General features: G+C 40.3%; 3 protein-coding genes across 3 annotated transcripts in view; 2 read left to right on the top strand and 1 right to left on the bottom strand.

Annotated features, from left to right (window-relative positions):
* The window catches only part of hpcal1 (hippocalcin-like 1), a 12713-nt gene extending 6702 nt beyond the window's left edge, over positions 1-6011 (top strand). Inside the window, exons 3-4 of the mRNA XM_005731047.2 lie at positions 1092-1197; positions 5454-6011. Of these exons, the coding sequence (XP_005731104.1) occupies positions 1092-1197; positions 5454-5551 (204 nt within the window). The 3' untranslated portion in view covers positions 5552-6011. The remainder of the gene's footprint in view (positions 1-1091; positions 1198-5453) is intronic.
* Positions 6012-6132: 121 nt separating this feature from the next.
* Positions 6133-12958, bottom strand: pdia6 (protein disulfide isomerase family A, member 6). The gene is made up of 13 exons (XM_005731046.1): positions 12848-12958; positions 12360-12501; positions 11721-11778; positions 11036-11162; positions 10317-10420; positions 10066-10211; positions 9641-9755; positions 9113-9253; positions 8362-8446; positions 7989-8061; positions 7434-7592; positions 7251-7347; positions 6133-6802 (listed from the first exon to the last, which is right to left on the bottom strand). The coding sequence occupies exons 1-13, from the start codon at positions 12864-12866 to the stop codon at positions 6737-6739; spliced, it is 1332 nt and encodes a 443-aa protein (XP_005731103.1). The 5' UTR covers positions 12867-12958; the 3' UTR covers positions 6133-6736.
* A 3204-nt stretch (positions 12959-16162) lies between these two features.
* LOC102195486 (potassium voltage-gated channel subfamily F member 1-like) lies at positions 16163-18666 on the top strand. Its single transcript, XM_005731045.1, has one exon. The coding sequence runs from the start codon at positions 16404-16406 to the stop codon at positions 17898-17900; it is 1497 nt and encodes a 498-aa protein (XP_005731102.1). The 5' UTR covers positions 16163-16403; the 3' UTR covers positions 17901-18666.
* Positions 18667-21016: the final 2350 nt, after the last annotated feature.

Here is a 21016-nt window from a genome sequence, read left to right as displayed (position 1 = left end):
ATTGATACTACAGAGCAGAGGTTTTATATGTGTGTGTGTGTGTGTGTGTGTGTGTGTGTGTGTGTGTGTGTGTGTGTGTGTGTGTGTGTGTGTGTGTGTGAGCGAGCTTATCACATTTTAATAAACAAAATCTAGACAAATAACAACGAGAATTGGAAAATAAGTCAAGAGAGTAAATTAGTTTACAATAAACGATCACTTTTTACATTTTTAACACTTTTACTGTATATAAGACAATGAAACGATATCATTTCCTTCTGTCAAACAATTTTAAAAAGATATAAAATACATTGTATAAGCCAACTAAAAGCATCTGGAACATGCTGTTTTTTCTTATATCAGTAATAACTAAAAATATTTATATTATTCAATCATTCTTTTTATGACTGTTAATAAATAAGTTTAGCTCTAATTTTTGCTGTTATATGCACTTTAGCCTCCTGGTAATGGCTGTTTTTAGGTTCAATAGTCATCTGCAGGCTGCCCTTTCTGTTTTCCTTATCACTGTGGTTATATTTACTCTTCCAATAAGGTGGGCTGAGCAGCCTGGATATTGGCTTAGTCCTTCGTGCTTGTGGAAACAAATAAATGTGAAAAAAATAAATAAAATAGAGACCATGCACTGGGTACTAATGAGCGCTAGGACCACACCCATTTAAATAATTATTTAAATTTAAGAAATACTGTTTGTACACTAAATAAAGGTATCGCATACAGGGAGTAATAAATACAAATGAAAAAAGAATGATGTGGAAAAACAACAGAAGCCATGCTGTTGCAGCTGGCAGAAAGCATTCTGTTTTCCAGAATGACATATTTCTCTCCTTTACTTAATCAAATTTTAATATTATACAAGCAGATAAGTGAGTTCAGAAAGACCTACTGCGGGTGAAACGGCAGGATCTTTTGTTGTCAGACCAACATCATTATCTGCTAGCTAACAGAAAACAGGTCAGAGCTTTCAGACAATATAAGCAAAATGATGTCAGTGGCAACAGTTGTTTTTCATCAGTGCGCCCTAAAAGCTTCACGCACGTAGCCAGCAAAATCAATAGACACATCACAGGAGTCATTATTGTCTTTTTTTATAGGCAATTTACAAGATGGTGTCATCAGTGATGAAGATGCCCGAGGATGAATCGACACCAGAGAAAAGGACAGATAAGATCTTTCGACAGATGGATATTGACAATGATGGTAAGGCTGGTGTCTTATTTCCATGTGCTGCATACATCATTGTGAACCAAATTGTTCTTTTCACAGTAAATAAATAAATCGACTTTTTATTAATGCTTAATCAGTATGTTAGTCATGCATCTGGTCCAGCTAAAACTGGTCCTGTTATAGATGGACAGTTTGACATTGGGAAGAATAAAGTCAACACTTTAAGTTGCTTGTTAGTAAAATTCACAGCCACTGAGTTTGGCCCGCTTTTGCTTTCAGAGCTACCCCTAATTCTTTGTTGTGCAGATTCAACAAGGTGCCGAAACATTCCTCAGAGAGGAATATTGCTCCATATCGACGCGACAGCATCACACAGATGCTGCAGATGTATTGGCTGCACATCCATGATCTGAGTCTCCTGTTCCACCGCATCTCTGGAGGCTATTTGAGTACAGTGAACTCATTGTCATGCTCATGAAACCAGTTTAAGATGATTTGAGCTTTGAGGAATGGTGCACACTGTGCTCATTAAGGGATAGACATAGTCAGCAATAATACTCTGGTAGGCTGTGGCATTTAAATGTTGGTATTACGGGACCCAAAAGGAAATAACCCCCACACCATTACACCACCAGCATCCTGAACTGTTGATACAAGGCAGGATGGATCAATGCTTTAATGTTGTGCATGCCAAATGCTGACGGTAAAAACCTGAATTTCGAAATCAAAATCAACTAATCAGACCAGGCAACATTTTTCTTTAGTCTAATATTGATGAGGCTGTGTGCAAATTGAAGCCTCGCTTTGCTGTTTTTAGCTGACAGCAGCGATCCTCTGCTGCTCTAGTGCATCTGCATCTAATTCGACATGTTGTGCATTCAGATACTCTTCTGCATACCTGGATTTATTATAACTATTATTATAAACCAAGTTACTGTTGCCTTCATATCAGTGTAAAGCACTCTGGCCAGTCTCCTCTGAACTCTAAAATCAACAAGGCATTTTGGCCCAGAGAACTGCCGCTCACTGGATATTTTCTCTTTTTTGGACCATTCTCTGTAAACCCTAGAGATGGTTCTGTGGGAAAATCCCAGTAGATCAGCAGTTTCTGAAATACTCAGACCAGCCTGTCTGGCACCAACATGCCATGCCACATTCAAAGTCAGTTAAATCGCCTTTCTTTCCCCTTCTGATTCTCATCTTCTACTTCAGCAGATCATCTTGAATTGCTGCCATGTGACTCGCTGATTAGATATTTGCATTAACAAGCAGCTGAAGAGTTGTAGCTAACAAAGTGGCCAGTGATTGTATATTTGGTGCGTAAACCACCTGATAAATACTGTTTGGATAGTTATTGTAAAGTTGTGACAAGTGTTGTTGAAACTTTATTAATGGCGAAGAGATGCTGTGAAGAGTATCGATAAACATTACACTGATAGCTACTATAAAACTAAATCTGATGTTTGTATTAACTTTTCAAGAGTGCATGCGTAAGCAGGTTAGGTGGCTTTAGTGAAACCACGATTGTGGACTTCTGGTTTTAGTTTTAGTCATTAGTTCTGTTTTAACTCGTGCTTTACTTTTGTTTTCACTATCGGCTTGGTTGGATATGGCCACAAAGAAAAAGAAAAACATATAGTACTGTGCAAAAGTCTTGAGCCACCTTTCATTTCTTTATGTTTTGTCTCCAAGGAGTCAGACTTTTTGTTTTGTAATTATTAGTAGTCTTAAGCACTTTAAAGTTTTCTAGACTTTTTATTTGGACAGTAACTGCTTTTTCACTCGTTTTCAGTCCTGTCCTTGAACCCGACACCTTTTCGGGGGTTTTGTTATCTTGTTAAGCCACTAAGCACTGACATATGAATCAAGTATTAAAAAGGGCACCCACCTAAGACGATGGACTAGTCTTGTGTTTACACATAAAATACAACTTAGCCAAGGGTCTATTTTGAACTGGATTTTTAGGCACTTAACAGCCTGGTGCAAAAACATACAATATCATTTGATTTCTTAGAATCCAGTTAAAATGACAAACATAACAAAGTTTGACAGGCATGCAGTAGTATTTTTGAACAAATAACATTTACTCCTAAAGAGCTCCTAAAGAGAAATCCAGGCATATCTCTACATGGTGTGCAGTGTGTACTTAAAAAAATGTGAGGAAATAGGACAAATCATCTAAGCCAGCATGCGTATTCATTACATTGAAAGTCTACTCTTACCTCCACACTACTAACCTAGCGTAGTATTAGCCTCCTCTCTTCTTTTGTCTTTGGCCAACAGTAACATAGTTTCCACCGTCACCCTTTTGGCTAACAGCATCTGTAGTAGTTAACCTGAGCACCGACCACTCTGATATGAAAATCTCATTCTTGATGAGAATGAGATTTCCATACAATATGTCAATTTTTCGATATTTCCACAAGCATGTTTGATTTGAAAAACTTTACACCTCCCCATCCTAACACAACCCTCCCCCATTTATCTGGGCTTGGGACCGGCATTCCCCAGACCTCAACATTATTGAAGCAGTATCGGATTATCTTGATAGAAAATGGAACAAAATGGAGTGAGCATCCAAAGAAGAGTTTTGAATGACCTTTTGGAGGATGCAGAACTTTTCCTGAAGTCTACTTAAAGAAATGAAAAGAAAGCTTCCCTAGGAGAGTTCAAAGAGTGTTGAAGCACAAAGGCGACCATACCAAATATGTTTCAATAAATCCCTGTACCATTTTCCTATTTTAGGAATAAATAAAAAGAAATGTGGTTTGAATAGAGTTCAGTGTGGGTGGTCAAACCAAATACTGACTTTCTGACTCTTCAAACTTTTTTTAGGGTATAATATAAAGGGTTTTTGCTCTTTATATTGATATTAATATTTATATATATTGCACGCACCATATGTATATATTTACCTTTATGTTTGCATGCTTCAGTATTAGTGTAGTATTTTCCTAGCAAAATATAAAGAAATTAGGCCGCATGTGACGCAAGACTTCTGTACAGTTGTCTGTTGTGAAAGATTACTTATGTAACAGCTGTTTACATGAAAACCATGACTTGCAGAACACTTTTGGCACTTTGATTCATGTCATATCACACGAAGTAGCTATGATTGGCTCCCAGCCTGGTGATCCACAGGCTTACCATAAATGGATTGACACTTAGAGTGACTTGAATGATACATCAAAAAATGCACTTTCCTTACTGAATCTGACACGTCACAGCTCAAGATATCTGGAGCTATGGTGCTGGGCAGGAGTGTTTTGTTTTGACATTGTGAAGGTCAAGCTGTGTCTCAGACAGACGTTTTAAGACATCATGTGATGCCATATGCCACGCCTGAAACCACAGCTGCAGAGGAGGGTAGAGGGTAAATTGTAGGCTGCATCCGCGATGCTCAAGGATGTTTTTTCCACATACCCATGAAAGCTGGAAACTGTATTGAACTACTTTACTCAGTTTTCCAAGGACCAAAACAACGTAATAAAATTCTGCTGAAAGCATAACACATCTGGAGCTCTAAAAAGAAAGGATGCTCCCGGCATCACACAATCTCTCAAACACAGGCCACTTGTAAAGTCCAAATTTTAAATTTTTTTTGGGTGGTGTCAGTGCCACCTGAAGGTAACCTAACACATTTAAAATGAATCTTTAAGCCCTATTAAGCTAACCGGCTAATCAGAAATCAAGACCACTAAGGAGCTTGGGGAAACCTTACCTGATCTTTGCTTAGGTTGGGGCACCCACTGCCTTCCTGTTAGTCAGAATACTGGCAGTAGTAGCACTGGTGTGATTGGTCAAACCAGACCCAGTAAGTTACAGAGCGAGTGAACCTCTTATCTAATGCTATTATGTAAGAAAAAGTAGGTGTTAGACTCAAAAAAGTGTAATTTTCTGCTGTTTCATCTTAGAATAATAAAAAAATCTTTTAAACAAAATTAAAGTACACCTGATATGTTTTTACTTAATTTCTGTCATATGTATACTATGAGAGTGATGAATGTTCGGGTAAAACATGGTTAAGGTTTCACATCTCTCATGCAGAACTGCACTCGCATAGAGTTATATACATACAGCAGCGTCACCTGCTGGACAAGAAACATGACGGCTATGAATACCATGATTCTGGCTCAGGTCCTTTAGGTTATTTTAAACTACTTAATGCAGTGTTATTTGTCACCATCTCAAAAGAAACATCAGTAGCTGATTTTTGTGGGTAGTTGCTGCATGTAAAACATTTTCATGTTTTACTGCTCATAACTGACATTTTCTTTTCCTCCCCACAGGCAGATTGTCTTTGGAGGAGTTCATTAAAGGTGCCAAGAGCGACCCGTCCATTGTCAGACTGCTGCAGTCGGATCAGGGAGCCTCTCGTCAGTTCTGAGGACACAGTGAAAGTGATCACACCCTGCAGCTCATGCACACCTACATCCCTCCAGCTTTGTGCCGCTTGTTCTGACAGAGGATCGATCTTCATCACAGCCCCTCCTCCTTTCAATTTAACACTCCATGTCTTAATGTTTACATTAATGTACACTTCTCTGGTCAATGTGGCTTTTTTTCCTCTGTGGACAATGAAGTGGATTTTCAGTCAGGGCATTTTTTTTGTGCATTTCAAAACGTCTCGTTTTGAATACCCATTTGCTGTAAGTGCCATATCTTTTATTTATGCTTACAGGATTATATGCTTTCAAGTATTATGACTTTCATGTTATACTCTCATGTTATACTAAGAGGAAACTAATTAAATCACTTAATTCTATTCAATTTAATTGTTAAAATGTGGCTTATTGTTGTTCTTTATTAATTTCCTTTGGGATTAATAAAGTATTCTGATTCAAGATAACAGTAGCTTGAACTGGCACAAGCTGCTGTATTTAACAAGCTCTCTCTATGCCTTTGGTATTGCATGTGCTCAGTGAAATGAGTTTACAGTTCATGTTAATAATGAGGCAGTGATTATTTTTAATTTCTTTTTATTTTTGTAACAAAAATGTCCTTTTGTTTTCACACAATTGAAATAAAGTTGTGTAAGAAAAATCTACACAAGAAGTCCCCCCTTGGTATCCCCATTTGTCCTGGACACACATGATGCAAACTCACCAACATCCTCAGTCACTGGTTTAAAAAGAGACAAATTTAGTCACATCAGGTGGGACGTTTAAGTGTTAATTTGACAAGTCCACATCTCAAAGTAGGTGCTTGACGAGGGCAGGAAAGGCAATGTTTTAAAAAGTGAAACTATGACAAAAATGTGACATTCGGAAGCTCCACCCTCCTCTCCTCAGTGGGCGGCAGCTGTTTTAAATATGCGGCATCTAGCGTTCAGCAGGTATGTGAGAAAGAGTTCACTCAGAGGACACGACACACTCTCCCCTCCTTCCTGTCCTCCTTGTGACTAACAAGATGATGTGAGAAACCGCAGGTGTCTCTCATGTGTCTTTTCAGGAATATTTCAGTAACTGGGCGACTGGGCCTCCCATTCGTCCACAGGAGAGGGGAGGTGGATCGCACAGGACCAGACCAGACCAAACGCAGATAGTCTGGATCAGTCCTGCCCCATTTGGACTCATAACTCGTCCTTGAAGTCATCGAGTTCTACATCACTGAGGTCGTAGTCCTCCTCCACGGGAAGCTTGAGGATGACAGAGCATAAAATAAAGACGAGCTGTCAGCAAAGACTGAGATGGACTGAACCTCTTCAAAGATTATTTAAAGAGACAAGAAGGTTATCTGGATTTAAGAGCACTGCAATATTGCATAATAATGCAGATGGAGTACAAAGTTTCAGTGCAGAGGCGGTACAAAGCTGGTCGGCATTTATTCTGTTACACTAAGCAGACGTACAGATTCAGTTTAACTACAAATTGCTTGCCCTGGACTAATAGTTTGTCCCACTGGGACAGCCCATAAACCTTGGGTTCAGGGGATAATCCAATCCAGTCATTTTGGCCCTTGTCTGTGTTCAGCTTCAGTACCCGTTTTCTGATTCACCTACCAGTTAAGGTTGTTTGACTACCCTATGCTAGTCTACATGCAGTGCTACACATTCCAACCATTATGTCAATGTGATTCCCACTCACCTGTCCATCTTTGCCGTCCCATGGTTCAACAGTGTGAAGCTTGGGCATGACGCCACCTCCCAATGTGGCAGTTGAGCCACGGCCCACAGAAAGCTCCCTGAAAAGATCAGCACATGTGAGTAACGCTGCTCAGCCTACTCCAAGTTGTGTAATGTACTGTATTTGTTAATTACACCTCCTTACCTGAGGAACTCATGAATACCGGTCTCACTGAAGGAACCCTTGAGCAGAGCAAATTTCATCTTGCGTGTGTTGATGGCAGCCATGGCAGGGTAGCCGAAACCACCAATACCAAGAGAGGATTCCAGCTCCATCTGAGCCCCTGCCTCGGTCCACAGCCAGCTGAGAAGAAAGAGTCGGCCGTTAATCACCGTCATCATTTCCCTTACTATATCAGTGATTGTAGCGTATGTACCTAATCTCCTCTTTCTTTAAAGGGTGTGGCAATCTGAACAAAACTTTGCATGAACATCGTCACACATATTGCAATTATTAACTTCTATATGTTTTTAAAGAAAGAGTCATTATACATCCCAATTCTTATGATTTGTATATTCATCATCATCCCACTGCGAACTCTATGTTACGCTCTTCCTTACATAACCCGTACGAAACTCAATGTTCACCAGAATTTGTCCTTTTGTTCAAGTCACCACTAAACAAGGAATGAATATGAAACTCTTCCTACTCGAATTTAGTGATTTGTACACTACTGTATGTCTGGCCTTGGGTGCTTACCCCCACATCTTCTTCTTGTACTTCTCAGCCATTTTCATCATCACATCCAGGTAGCTGTTCCTACCTGCCGCGCCTGTTAAGACATAATGACCAGTGATGATCAGCTATTCAGGAATGAACTGTTACTGCTTCTGGTAACTCTCCTGCAACCTGTTGTGAGGTATAGCCTTACAGCTCAAGGCGGAACCTTTTTTCATGCATTAAAAATATGTTTTTAATAAATATTGGGAGCCCACTAAAGCCATGCTCGAGTCATGATTATTGACATAAAATAAGTAGATAAAAGTTAAAATGATTTATTTTCATTAAGGGCAAAAATGTCAAAGAATCTAAGAAGAGAAAGACAGATCTGAGTTCATGTGCGTAATCCCACCTGTGTCTAGGATGTGCGGCAGGACAGCAATTATACACAGCTGACTGTCCTCACAGGTCTTCTTTAAGACGTCTTCACTGAGAATCTGAGAGACAAAGAATTTAAAGTAAACACAAATTTAATATTCTGACATGAATTTGCATTACTTTTTATCACAAAGTGCTTTCATCACCATACCGTGTATACACCCTATATCAGTAGTATTATCATCATCATCATCATCATCGTTTATTTGTATAGCACTTTAAGAACACACCAGGCAGACCAAAGTGCTGAACAACACAGATCAAAACAACAACCAAATTAAAATACCATAAAATCATTACAAACAATAAAATAAATAAGAAGGTGTCAGTTTCCTACAGAGTTAAAAGCCAGGGAATAAAAATAGGTTTTCAATCTGGACTTAAAGACCTGCACTGATGACGCTTCTAATTTGGAGGGGAAGGGGAAGTATTAGTAGTTTAATGAATAGTAATTTATATTTACTCTATAACAGGCTGAATGTTTGTTCTTCGCTTCTATGTGCCTACTCTTCAATTTTCGTATTTCATATCATGACAATAAAAGGTTTTTATTCTAACTTTCTAGTTAGAATTAATATATATTTTTTACAAACTATACATTAAAATACACATTAAATCAGGCAATTTTCTTGTAGACTATGACAACATTATCTTCAATTTGCATTTTAAACTGTAATTAAAAACAATTATATATGACTTTATCATACAAATATGAGAATACTGACCTCCAGCAGTTCTGGAGGAGGAGCATTGTCAGAAAACAGATCCAAAGCCTTCTCAATAATGTCACCGCGGGTGCGACCTCCTTGGTAGTCTTCTGGCTCCTCACCTTTGCGGAAAATCTTGATGGTGGGAAACCCACGGATCTACAGAGGAATGATTATCAAACAAGAAATCAAGGTCTGCAGTTTTGACTATGAAGCTGGGTTTTACTCAGACAAAAACATTCTGATTTAATTAGTGTGACACGACTAAATCCACATTACAAATGCATTTTTAGAGCTTTGAAACTTAACATTCTGCTAAACAGCAGCAGAGGCTTTTATTCAGTATCAAACGCCAGTAAAAACATGTAAGTGTAACACAGACCATTACAAATGACTCGAGAGTTAGGAAGTATCCAAGGCAAAGTGGCCACTGGATTATTGTGCACAATAATCAAGTTGTGCATTTAAAATTAGCCAAGAAAACATGCAAATGTTTTTTTTCACATCCAAAGAGTGCACCTTTTCAAGACGTCAGCTGTTACTCACCCCATAGCGACTGGACACACCCTGGTGTACAGTAGCATCCACAGCTCCGAGGCGAACTTTGCCCTTGGTCTGCTCCTTGACAGCTGTGGCTGCAGCTGCCCATTCAGGCTCCAGGCTGTTGACAAAGGAGGAGAGGTGCTTAGAAAAACTTTATCATTTAGCTTCTGAGATACTGACATTTAAATCAAGCAAGAAACTTTATTTTCTTCAGAAATATCAAATGGTATTAAAGGTATTGGAATAAAATCCCTAAGACCTCACTGAACAGTTTTGAGTGGGATTAAATTCTAGTGGAGGATTTTCAGTGAGGCTTATCCAGGCCTACTGGGCTATTATTTCACTTTTTCAACTGCACTAGATCGTTACAGTGGGAGGATTTCAGTTTCCTACTGCTTGGAATTAACCGTTTCGAGTACCAAACTCACTTCTTGCAGTGTCCACACCAGGGGGCGAAAAACTCCACCAGCCACACATCATCACTGTCCAACACCAACTTGTCAAAGTTGTCATCAGTGAGCTCGACCACATCTTTCTTGTTCCCACCACTGCTGCCGCCACCACCACCGCTCTGCTACAAGCCAGTTATCAGTTACATAAATCAGCTCATGTGTGTTTTCTTAAAGCTTTGTGATTTCATGCAAGTGCAAAAAAAAAAAAAAAAAAAAAGGTTCATTACCTGTTTGTAGTCAGAGCCACCAGACCTGCCGCTCAGCCTCTCTTTCACCAGGTTACGCAGAGCGTTCATGGCTCCATCCACGATGGCCTGACTGCTGCGTCCACCTGCGTGGTTGTCAGAAATGCAGATTTCAGTTAACGCAGCCTCAAACACAATCACAGGAAGAAAGGCCTCGAAAGCTATGAAAATGATACCTTATTAAATACAGTGTTTTGTACAGGTCTCTTATAAGCCCTGAAAGCAATAAAATACTCTGTGAAGTCACAACTGTGCTTGATAAGACTCAAGATGACCCTGTTCACAGACGTAGCAAGGATCAGCAAACAAAGTCATAATGATATGATGGACTGAGCCTGCTGGAGAGATAAAACATTTCTGCCATAGACTTCGGGAAGGTGACCTTGTGTAGATATAAGTACACGTAGCAGGAAAGTGAAATTCAAATTGGATGCTATTACACAGGATGACTTTTCTTGCTATTGCTCATCTCTATTCTCATCTAATAGATGCTTCTGCTTAAATTGTTGGGGGTCGCCTGAACTTTCTTTATCAAGATAAGATGTTAGATTATTAAGAAACAAACCAGCATCCCCTTTTCTATTAATTATTATGTTCAGCTTATCAGTTTACTCAACTTATTCAGTAGGCCTTGGAAGATTTTACTATGAAAAATACTTTCAATTTACACATAGGAAAGTTGTAGCAGCAGAGTTCTGTACCTTGGTACTCCTCTGGTTTGTTCTTATTAGCGCCAAAGATCTTGATGGTGGGGAACCCTCTGACACCATACTGGCCACCCAGTGACTTGTGCTGGTCAGCATCCACAGCACCAACTTTGACAATACCCTGAGGAAAAGTCACAACACACAATTTGGATTATGCAGCTTCTGAGTTTATATTCAGGTCAACACTTTTTTATTTGGCTTAAAACAAAACTTTAGTTTGCATGCCAATGAGCAATTGCCGTTAAACTGGGATTTCATTACAGGAGTTGCCCATATCAACAATACTGTGTGGAAAAAGGAGAAGACATTTCACGAAATAAACAAGTCATTTTTAATCTGGATCCTGTCATCCCAGGTTGGATAACGTCTCATTTCTTCCTAGTTTTCAACAACAGAAAAGTTAGGTAGATAGCACCTCTTTCTTACAGGAAAATATCCCTTATTAAGTAACCATTTTTTATTGTTAAATATCAAATAAAGGCACACACACATAACCATCCACTGAATGCGCTGTCACTGAAATTACTGTGAAATTTAAAGTCAAAGCCCACCGCTGAATATTTCTCCACAACAGATGTAGGCGTTTTTAATGCAGAGGAGGCATTCAGCTGAGAAAACAGGCTGTCAATCAGAAAGTCTACAGGGCATCAGATAGATGATCACGGCAATTTGTATTTACCTTGAGGGCAGTAGCTGCCTTCTTCCAATCAGGAGCTAGATTTCGACAGTGGCCACACCTGGCAGAAAGCAACAGAGAAAGTGAAATCTAAATCCATGTTTTTATACGCAAACTCATTTTAATGTTAAAAAACAACAACATCATTTTGCCAGTGTGAGATTTATTCTACAGTCCTTCAGTAATGACCTGCTAAATACAACGCACAAACAGCTATGTGGCACCCTTATTAGTCACTGAACCAAATGCTCTGGTATTAATAGGGAGTGAATATTTAACACTTGATTTGCATAGATTTTGTGCAGTCACATCTCCGCCGACTGCCTCTTGTTGCAGAATTGAGTTTTGCTATACCAACCCTGTGTGCACGCAAGCATGTAGACTGTGTGCATCTACGCACAAACTATTCTCCCTTTGTGTCTCTGTTGAGCACTTTTGCACGAGATGGTGCTCAACCTAAGGAGGAGCTACCAACTTACCAGACAAGTCTATTCCTATCACAAGTACAGATGTAAAACAGATGACTTGATAATAAAACACAAAGATGAGAAACTGGTATTTAAACTATAATCACTGGCTGTTCTTAGAACACTTGTTACCACTACAAGACAAGAAGAGTCCATCACAGTTATACAAACTCACCAGGGAGCATAAAACTCGACCAGCCACAGACTGTCACTCTGGATCACCTCTCTGTTAAAGTTGGATTGGGTGAGCTCGATCACATCATCACTAGCCGAGTACAAAGCTTGGACAGCCAGAACCAGAGAGCAGCCCAGTACTCCTGAAACAAAACATGAGGACAAGAGGAAAAGGATGACGCCTAGCAATGCATGCTCATTCACCGAAACAGTCACTTGGTTTAAGAAAACAGCGAAAAAATGTTTTACATCTACTTGTGTGCAGTTTATAATCTACATTTATTTAACAAATAAAGGAAATGACTTTTATTATTTAATTCAGTAGACGATAACGAAGGCCTGGCTCTGTTCTCTGAATCTTAACTTAGCTATTTAAGCTAACAAGACGAGCAAAAAAAAAACAAAACGCCGCCAAATTCACATTTAGTTAACAAACCCACAAACCTTAACTTTAGTATAAGCAGAAAAGCTTCTACTGTTCTCACTCACCGAGTAAAAGTGGCTTCATGATTTCAGCCTCTCTATGCTCGTCTCCTCACTTAGAACAACACAGTCCGCTGCCGCTGCGTCGCTCACAAAAGTACACAGAAAAATCTCACCGTGGCCCACCCTGATTGGTCCGCTGATGCCGACGCTTGAGCTCAGCCAATCAGCGCGCGCCGTGTAGTTTTAATGGAACCGGTACACTGAAGACGGGAGAGAGCGGCCGGAGGAGAAAGGAAGCAACACATGTAACAGCAGCAAGAGGATGTGATCCGTGAGAAGGCTGACTCATTACAAACAGATGGAATGCGACTGTACATATTAAACACAGTATCGTACAGATTTTGCTTATGCAAAGGCATGCAAAGACAAGCCAAACTTAAAAGCTAAGTAATGCTTTTCAGTGTAAATAATACATAAACTTTACTTCTCAATAAGTTTTAGACAGTTACACAGATAAAATAATACTAAAATAAAAATAAATGGTATCTATTCGTTACTATATTACTATCATTGTTTATTGAATTGTAATTATTATGCTTTGCCTTAATGTGAAACACCAACAATCTAAACTACATTTTTTTGTAACTTTTCCTCATCATAAAGTGTAAAGAGACATAAAACTGATCCATACACTCCCTGACAACTTCATTAAGTACACCTCGTTCAATTACATGATAACAACTCAATGAATTTAGGCATGTACATGCGATAACCTTTAAACTGAGCATCAGAAATTGTAAGAAAGGTGATTTAAATAACTTTGAATGTGGCATGATTGTTGGTACCAGACAGGCTGGTCTGAGTATTTCAGTATTGCTGGTCTATTGGCATTTTCCTGCTCAATCATCTCTAGGATGAAAAAAAGTACCTTTGGCTGCTCCCTTACTTCCTAAGAGGTTCCCACATGGAATGAATTCACGTGCTTTCATTTGGCATGGATTTTACACCAAATGCACTTCCTAATGCAATCCTCCCATTTTTAGAATTGATCAAAAAGGAGAAAATATCCACTGAACAGCAGTACTCTAGGCCAAAATGCCTTGTTAAGGTCAGATGAGAATGACCAGACTACTTTGAGTTGAAAGGAAGGCAACTGTAACTCAAACAACCACTCTGTAAACTCACACTAAACCATTAAGCAGATGTATTATAGCAGCAGAAGGCTACACTAGGTGCCATTCTTGCCAGCTAAGAACAGGAAACTGAGCCTATGGTTTGCACAGGCTCACCAGAATTGGACAACAGAAGATTAGAAAAATGAGCCTGATGAGCTTCGATTTCTGCTGCAACATTCAGATGGCAGAGTCAGAATTTGGCATAAATAACATGAGAGCATGGATCCATCCTGCTTTGTGTCAATGGTTCAGGCTGTAGGTGGAGTGCATACTTTTTACAGTTTGACCCCCTTACTACTAAGTGAGCCTCTTACACATCACATCATACCTCAGTATTGTTGTTAACCCTGTCCAGTCCATTAAAACTACTATGTATTCATCTTCTGATCAGCAGGATAACACACCATGTCACAAAACTCAGATAATCTAAAACTGGTTTCTTGAACAGGACAATGAGTTCACTGCACTCACATGGCCTCCACAGTCACCAGATCTCAATTTAAAAGAGCGCGTTTGGGATGTGGTGGAATTGGATATCCAATGGAAACTCGGCTGATAAAACTAGAGCAGCTGTGCGATGCTATCATATCAATATGGTCCAACATCTCAGAGGAATATTTGCAGCACCTTGTTGAATCCATGCCATGAAGAATAAAAGGAGTCCAACCTGGCACTTGCAAGATGCACCTAATGAAGTGGCTGGTCTGTGTTTGAGACCTATTAATCAGCCTTAAAGACTGAGTTTTAACTCCTATGTGAAGATTTTTAATTTCTACATTTCATATCACAATAAATTTCCATGAGTTAAAAAATGTTTTATAATTTTTACAATAAATCACTTTATCAGTCACTAAAAAGGGCGCATTAAATGTAATTTCATTCTATGTAAAATAATCAAAGCTTCTGTGGTTTCAAGCAAGAATCTAGCTGCCAAAAGAGGGTCCACCAAGCAGTAAAGAGGACAAATGAAGTAATGACTGCACGTAAATGACATTTACATCCTAACTATATAGTCAAAATTTAAATGCAATATATTTTGTCATCTTTTTTTTTTTTTTTTTTTTCTTTGTTTTTTTTTTTTTTTTTTTTTAGAATTTAGAGGAAATGTGGTCAAAATTGAGTTCTCCTCGTTCCTATGTGGCTTTTCTTCCTCCCACAGTCCACAAATTACGCATGGTCATTCTAGATTGACCATAGGTGTGAATGACTGATAAGTGCAAACATGGGAAGTGTTTCGAAGATAGCTTAAGATGCAGTCGTTCAAAGATATTGTCTGTAGGTGGAGACAAAGAACAAGACATGCAGAATGGCTGCTGAAAGCCATTCAAGCTGTTACTTCAGTGAGCTGGAGGTCTGATCAGGTGAACTCGGTGTTCAACTTATAAAAAGACAAGAAATACATAAAATAAACACACAGAAAATAAATATTCTGGAAAATATATTAAAAATGTGTATAGGCCAAAAGTGTAAGAAAAACGCATTACAGTAAAGCTGCCACTGATTGTAATTTCCAGCCAGTAATAGGAGCCAGTTACGTTTTTTTTAGTTGCTTTTCCTTAAAAAGCCTCGATTACTCCTCATATTAAGTACTTAATAATTAGCTGTTTGCTGAGCTGTTGCGCTGCGTGATAATGAATTCAAAATGGATGATGGGTTAAGATTTCATCCGCTGTTGATGGGAAAATGGATGATTTGATTAACTGCCACTTTAACCAGTTGTTGTTCTCCTCCAACCCAACCCAGGGGTACGACTATGACCCTACCGTTTCACAAATAATCACATGCCTTGGAGATTTATGATCTGCGCCTGGCTGCACTGCGCGAGCGGAAGACATCCAGCGAACTTTAAAAAATAAAAGCATAACATGCCAAGCTAATAGGTCGGGTGGGGCTATAGCAAGCTGAGTGAATATTAGAACAAACCATAACTTTAATTAGTATAATGCGCTAATTTATTATTGAACAAATTATACATTGAATTTTGCATGTGCTACTATTGGCATCCCATAATGAACATAACTTGGCGTACAATTTTGGGAACAAAGAGTGTGTCTTTAAATTATACATTAAATAAACAGCCTGCTCCACTTTTACCTGTCTCATACTGCTATACGTGTTTTATTGTGAAATTTAAGCCTGGAAATCTCAGTTTGCTTTGGTTATGGCACGCTTGATAGTAGGCGCACTTCAATGCCAACTTTCTCAGAGCGCACAGGCGCAATGATCACTGCCAAACACAGCTGAGTGGAAGTGAGGAGACTTCACGCTGCATTCAGTTTCTGAGCATACACTTTTTTCTAACCTAAAAGAACAGAAATTAGAAGGTTTGTCGGTTGTTACGCACAGCGCCAGAGCTTCTAGTGACTTGCGTTAACTTTGTCAGAAAACGGATTCAGTTATAATCTCAAAGAGTTTGGCTGTTTTCTGGCGGACTTGTCAGAATAATGTGGGGCTTCCAGAGGACGCGGTATGCAGACTGCAACGGTTCTGAGGCCAGTGAAGAGACTGAGATTGTGGTGAATATCGGCGGAGTGAAACAGGTGTTGTATGGAGACGTGTTGACTCGCTTCCCGGAGACTCGACTGGCAGAGCTGGTGGACAGTTCACTCAAATCTTCTGAAGAAATCTCATTAATATGTGACGATTACGACCCGGACACGGGAGAATTTTACTTTGACAGAGACCCCGAAGCTTTTAAGTGCATAATTGAGTTGTATTATTATGGGGAGATACACATGAAACGAGGCATATGTCCAATTTGCTTCATGAAGGAGATGGAGTTCTGGAAAATTGACTCGGATTTTCTGGATGAATGTTGCAAAAGCCACCTGAAAGAGGTAGAGGATGAACTTGCAGAGATAGCCGAGAAAGTGAGAACTATCCTTGTCGACAGAGAAGGCGATCCGTCTGCAAGGGGCTGGCAGCGCTTCCAGATATGCCTCTGGCGGTTGATGGAAAAGCCAGAATCGTCCCTGCCTGCCCACATAATCGCTATAGTTTCTTTCATCTTCATCCTCATCTCCTCCGTGGTGATGTGCGTCGGCACCATCCCCGACCTGCAGGTGGAGGACTCGGAGGGTAAACTCACGGAGCATCCGGTCCTGGAGGTCATCGAGACCGTGTGCATTGGCTGGTTTACTATTGAATACCTCCTGCGTCTGATCTCTTCCCCAAATAAAATAAAATTCGTACTGTCCTTCATGAATATAATCGACTTCATGGCGATCATGCCCTTTTATGTGGTGCTGATTCTGACCTCCTTCGGCGCGGGAGTGATGGAGCTGGCTAATGTGCAGCAAGCAGTGCAGGCTTTACGCATAATGCGCATTGCGCGCATTTTCAAGCTGGCTCGCCATTCCTCGGGACTCCAGACTCTGACATCTGCCCTAAAGAGCAGCCTGAAGGAGCTCGGACTGCTCCTCATGTACATGGGCGTGGGGGTATTCCTTTTCTCGGCTTTGGGCTACACTATGGAGCAGAATCACCCGGACACCTTGTTCACCAGCATCCCACAGTCTTTTTGGTGGGCTGTGATCACCATGACCACAGTGGGGTATGGAGATGTCTACCCTAAGACCACTTTAGGTCGGTGTAACGCGGCTATCAGCTTTCTCTGTGGGGTCATCGCCATAGCCCTGCCTATACATCCCATCATCAACAATTTTGTCTTGTTCTACAACAAGCAACAGGTGCTGGAGACTGCGGCCAAACATGAGATTGAACTGATGGCACTGCGCACCGGCGGCGAGCTCAAGGCTGCATCTGGCTCCCATAAACATATTTGCGGTGCAGGGGCCTGGGACAACGACATGCGTCCCGGTCACAGCGATACGTTCATTCCCTTACTGAAGGATCCCAGGGGAGGGGCGGGCATCCAGACCCCTAGCATGGACACAAGCTTTGAAAGCACAGCCGAGGCCACTGAACATTTTATCTCATGAAAGGGAAACCCCCCTTACATTAAAAAGTCAGCAAAAGAAGAAACATCATGAAATTAATTATTCAGTTTTGAATCATTCAAACGTAACTTGACAAATTTGGTTTAATGACACCGCCGTGACTGCAGAATGTAAATAGTCTCGTGGACAGAAGAAGGCTTTAATGCTTTCCAGGGACCTTTAAATGCATTGAGGATTTGCGCCTGTTAAACAGACATATGTGTGAGATATTGAATTGATGAGCTGTGCCTTTGCGCAGTGACTCGCTGTAGGCTGAGGGGTTCTGTTCAAACAGCCAATACACCGATTCCCCCATGTAGACATCTTATATAACACGCCCATAGTCCTCACACTTATACTGTAGACCGCATTGTAGCGTAGTCCTCTGTACAGAAATATATACATCACAGTAAATGCTTTTAGTAACGCAGACAAGCAGCTTTAGTCAAGAGCACAGAGAAATGTAATGACCCCAGGATTGATTTGTGAGAGTGTATAGACATCAAAACAGAGCTGAAGAAAAGCTGAAGGTGTTTGGATACAGACCACATGCCATACATTCAAATGAGGTAGGTGACTGTATCACTGCAACGTGTTGCAACCAAAGGTGTATGATGGGGACACAAAGCAACATAAGGCTGGGGGTGGGTTTATTTTTGCTGCTGCCTGTAATCGTCATGGCATCATTGTCATTTCTTTTGTAACTGACACTATATGATTGTGAGGTAATGCATCAAACATAAAGCCCGTCTACTGTGCAGGAATTTTTAATGCAGCGTCTGTGTCATTGGACTGAATTTCTTGTTAAGCTCGTGTTGCCGACATCGGAACTTCAGAGGCTTCCTTGCCTGCAAGACATGTTCCTGTAAATGGGTTTAAATTTTTACAGCAGTCGTCACCATCTCTGCAGAGGTTCCGAGGAATAAACTTGACCAGCGAGTTGTAGATGAGGGAAAGAAGCAACAGGCAAAACAAAAACGCTCGTGTATAACTCTATACATTCGTTTTTCAGCGTTCGGGGGAATACAATGAAGAAAAATACATAAAAAGAATAAATAAATAAATAATAATAGAACTGTCTGGAAAGCAGGTAATGGATTTTTAAAGAAACTTGAAACCACCGTGTATTTTCGCACTGCCTCATATGTTCCAGAGTGAACTCTTAAATTGCCCTAATGGGGGCTATTTTTAAAGGTTACATTTTCACGGTTTGAAAGGTGTCAGCTCCTACGCCATTAGTCTGAGTGACATGAAATTTGCTGCACAAATAAACCAATCCTTAGAAAAATTAGGCGGCACAGTAGGGGAGCTATAATTAAAATCTGGCACGTTTCATTCAGATGTCATGTCTAATGTGGCTTTTAAACTTTTAAGTCATTGCTCTCAGTTGAAAGCCCCTAAAGTTCTATAAGGTAACTTTTTTTTTATTGCAATTTTCTTGTGAGGTGGGTTATTATCTGAATAATTTATGATACATTTTGTCTTGATATTTGATTATATCTGTCCTGAACAACTTTAGATACATAGAGTAACCCCTGATTGCAGAGAACTCAGCTGGTTATGTGTTAGTGTCTCTCTGGATTGTCATAACACAAAATTTGTGCTGCTTTTACAGACAGCGATCATTAATCCATACTAAAAGACTGTATGAAGGACTAAAGCTCATAGTCTGCATAGTGGATGTGAAAGATAATCCCATGTCTATGGGTAAGAGCAAGAATGTCAGTCTATGACCTTCCAAGGTAACTAAACTAAAATTCACAGCAGAATCCTTTTCAATATATAGCAGATGTTTGCACCTGATAAGGATTTATAGTAAATCATACGGCAGGAAAAATAAAACTTGAACAGCTTAGTTTTAGGCATTATAAGGTGACTGTGTGCATCTTCAGTAATTAATGAATCATGCCTATTTATACATTAACAACATAATTAATTGTGCCTACAGTTTTAGGAGCTACTGTAGGAGCACCCCTAATTAGGAATCACTGGATAGTTCCTGTAGCCTTAACTTAACTTTTCAGCCTCAAAAAATGTATTATGGTAAATGGTCTGTATTTGTATAGCGCTTTACTAGTCCCAAAGGACCCCAAAGCGCTTTACACATCCAGTCATCCACCCATTCACACACTGGTGATGGCAAACTACATTGTAGCCACAGCCACCCTGGGGCGCACTGACAGAGGCGAGGCTGCCGGACACTGGCGCCACCGGGCCCTCTGACCACCACCAGTAGGCAACGGGTGAAGTGTCTTGCCCAAGGATACAACAACCGAGACTGTCCAAGCCGGGGCTCAAACCGGCAACCTTCCGATTACAAGGCGAACTCCCAACTCTTGAGCCACGGTCAGCGACTTAAAAGGTTAAAATATTAAGTACAAATAAGTCACATAATGTAGTTATTATAAAAGAATCCCAGTTTTCACATTAATCTCCAATGTAGAATTTCTCTTGGTTTAAGTTAAAAGTTGGGAAGCTAAAAGTAAAGAGCAACATGTTAATCTCAAGCGCTGTGATTGCTGCATTACTAAATCACCTGATACATCTTACAAAATGTCAGTTTGAAGAGAAAGGGGGCACTCCTTCTGCATGGGTACATCTTCACTAGTGTTTTCCACTTAGCTCGAGTCAACCTGAAAGGAAGCCCGTGGAGAAGGTCAGGAAGGACTCTCCAGGCTGTCCTCCCACACACATCCTACACAGGGCCGCTATCTCTCCCGTCCAGCAGCAGACTCACGCATGTCAAAGCCTGCGAGAAAGGCCTTTGTTCACGCTGACAGGTGGGACTGGAATGTCAAAGGCATGCATTGTGTAATGGAACAATGTTATTACGGCACACACGCAAACACACACGCACGCTCATGTTCAAATTTAGATGTATAAGCACAGACTCTGGCATATATAAACACCCCCCCCCCCCTCTATAACGCCTACCCGTTCTACAAGTGCTCACACATAATTGCCCTCACACATGAACATAGTTGTTCACAGTATGCCCACAGTCATGTGTGATCTACTCTGCAGTGGCTTGCTGTGATCTGATTGCCAGTTGCCAATTGTTACACCCACACGGTGGTCATCCACTACATTCAGTGGGTTTTAAAGATAAACATTTGCAC

Source organism: Pundamilia nyererei, unplaced genomic scaffold, assembly GCF_000239375.1.
Source record: "Pundamilia nyererei isolate P.nyererei 1_Seehausen unplaced genomic scaffold, PunNye1.0 scaffold00041, whole genome shotgun sequence".
In the NCBI taxonomy this organism is placed as follows: Eukaryota; Metazoa; Chordata; class Actinopteri; order Cichliformes; family Cichlidae; genus Pundamilia; species Pundamilia nyererei.
The sequence above is the reverse complement of the archived record's forward strand: the minus strand, read 5'-3'. Positions and strand labels throughout refer to the sequence as shown.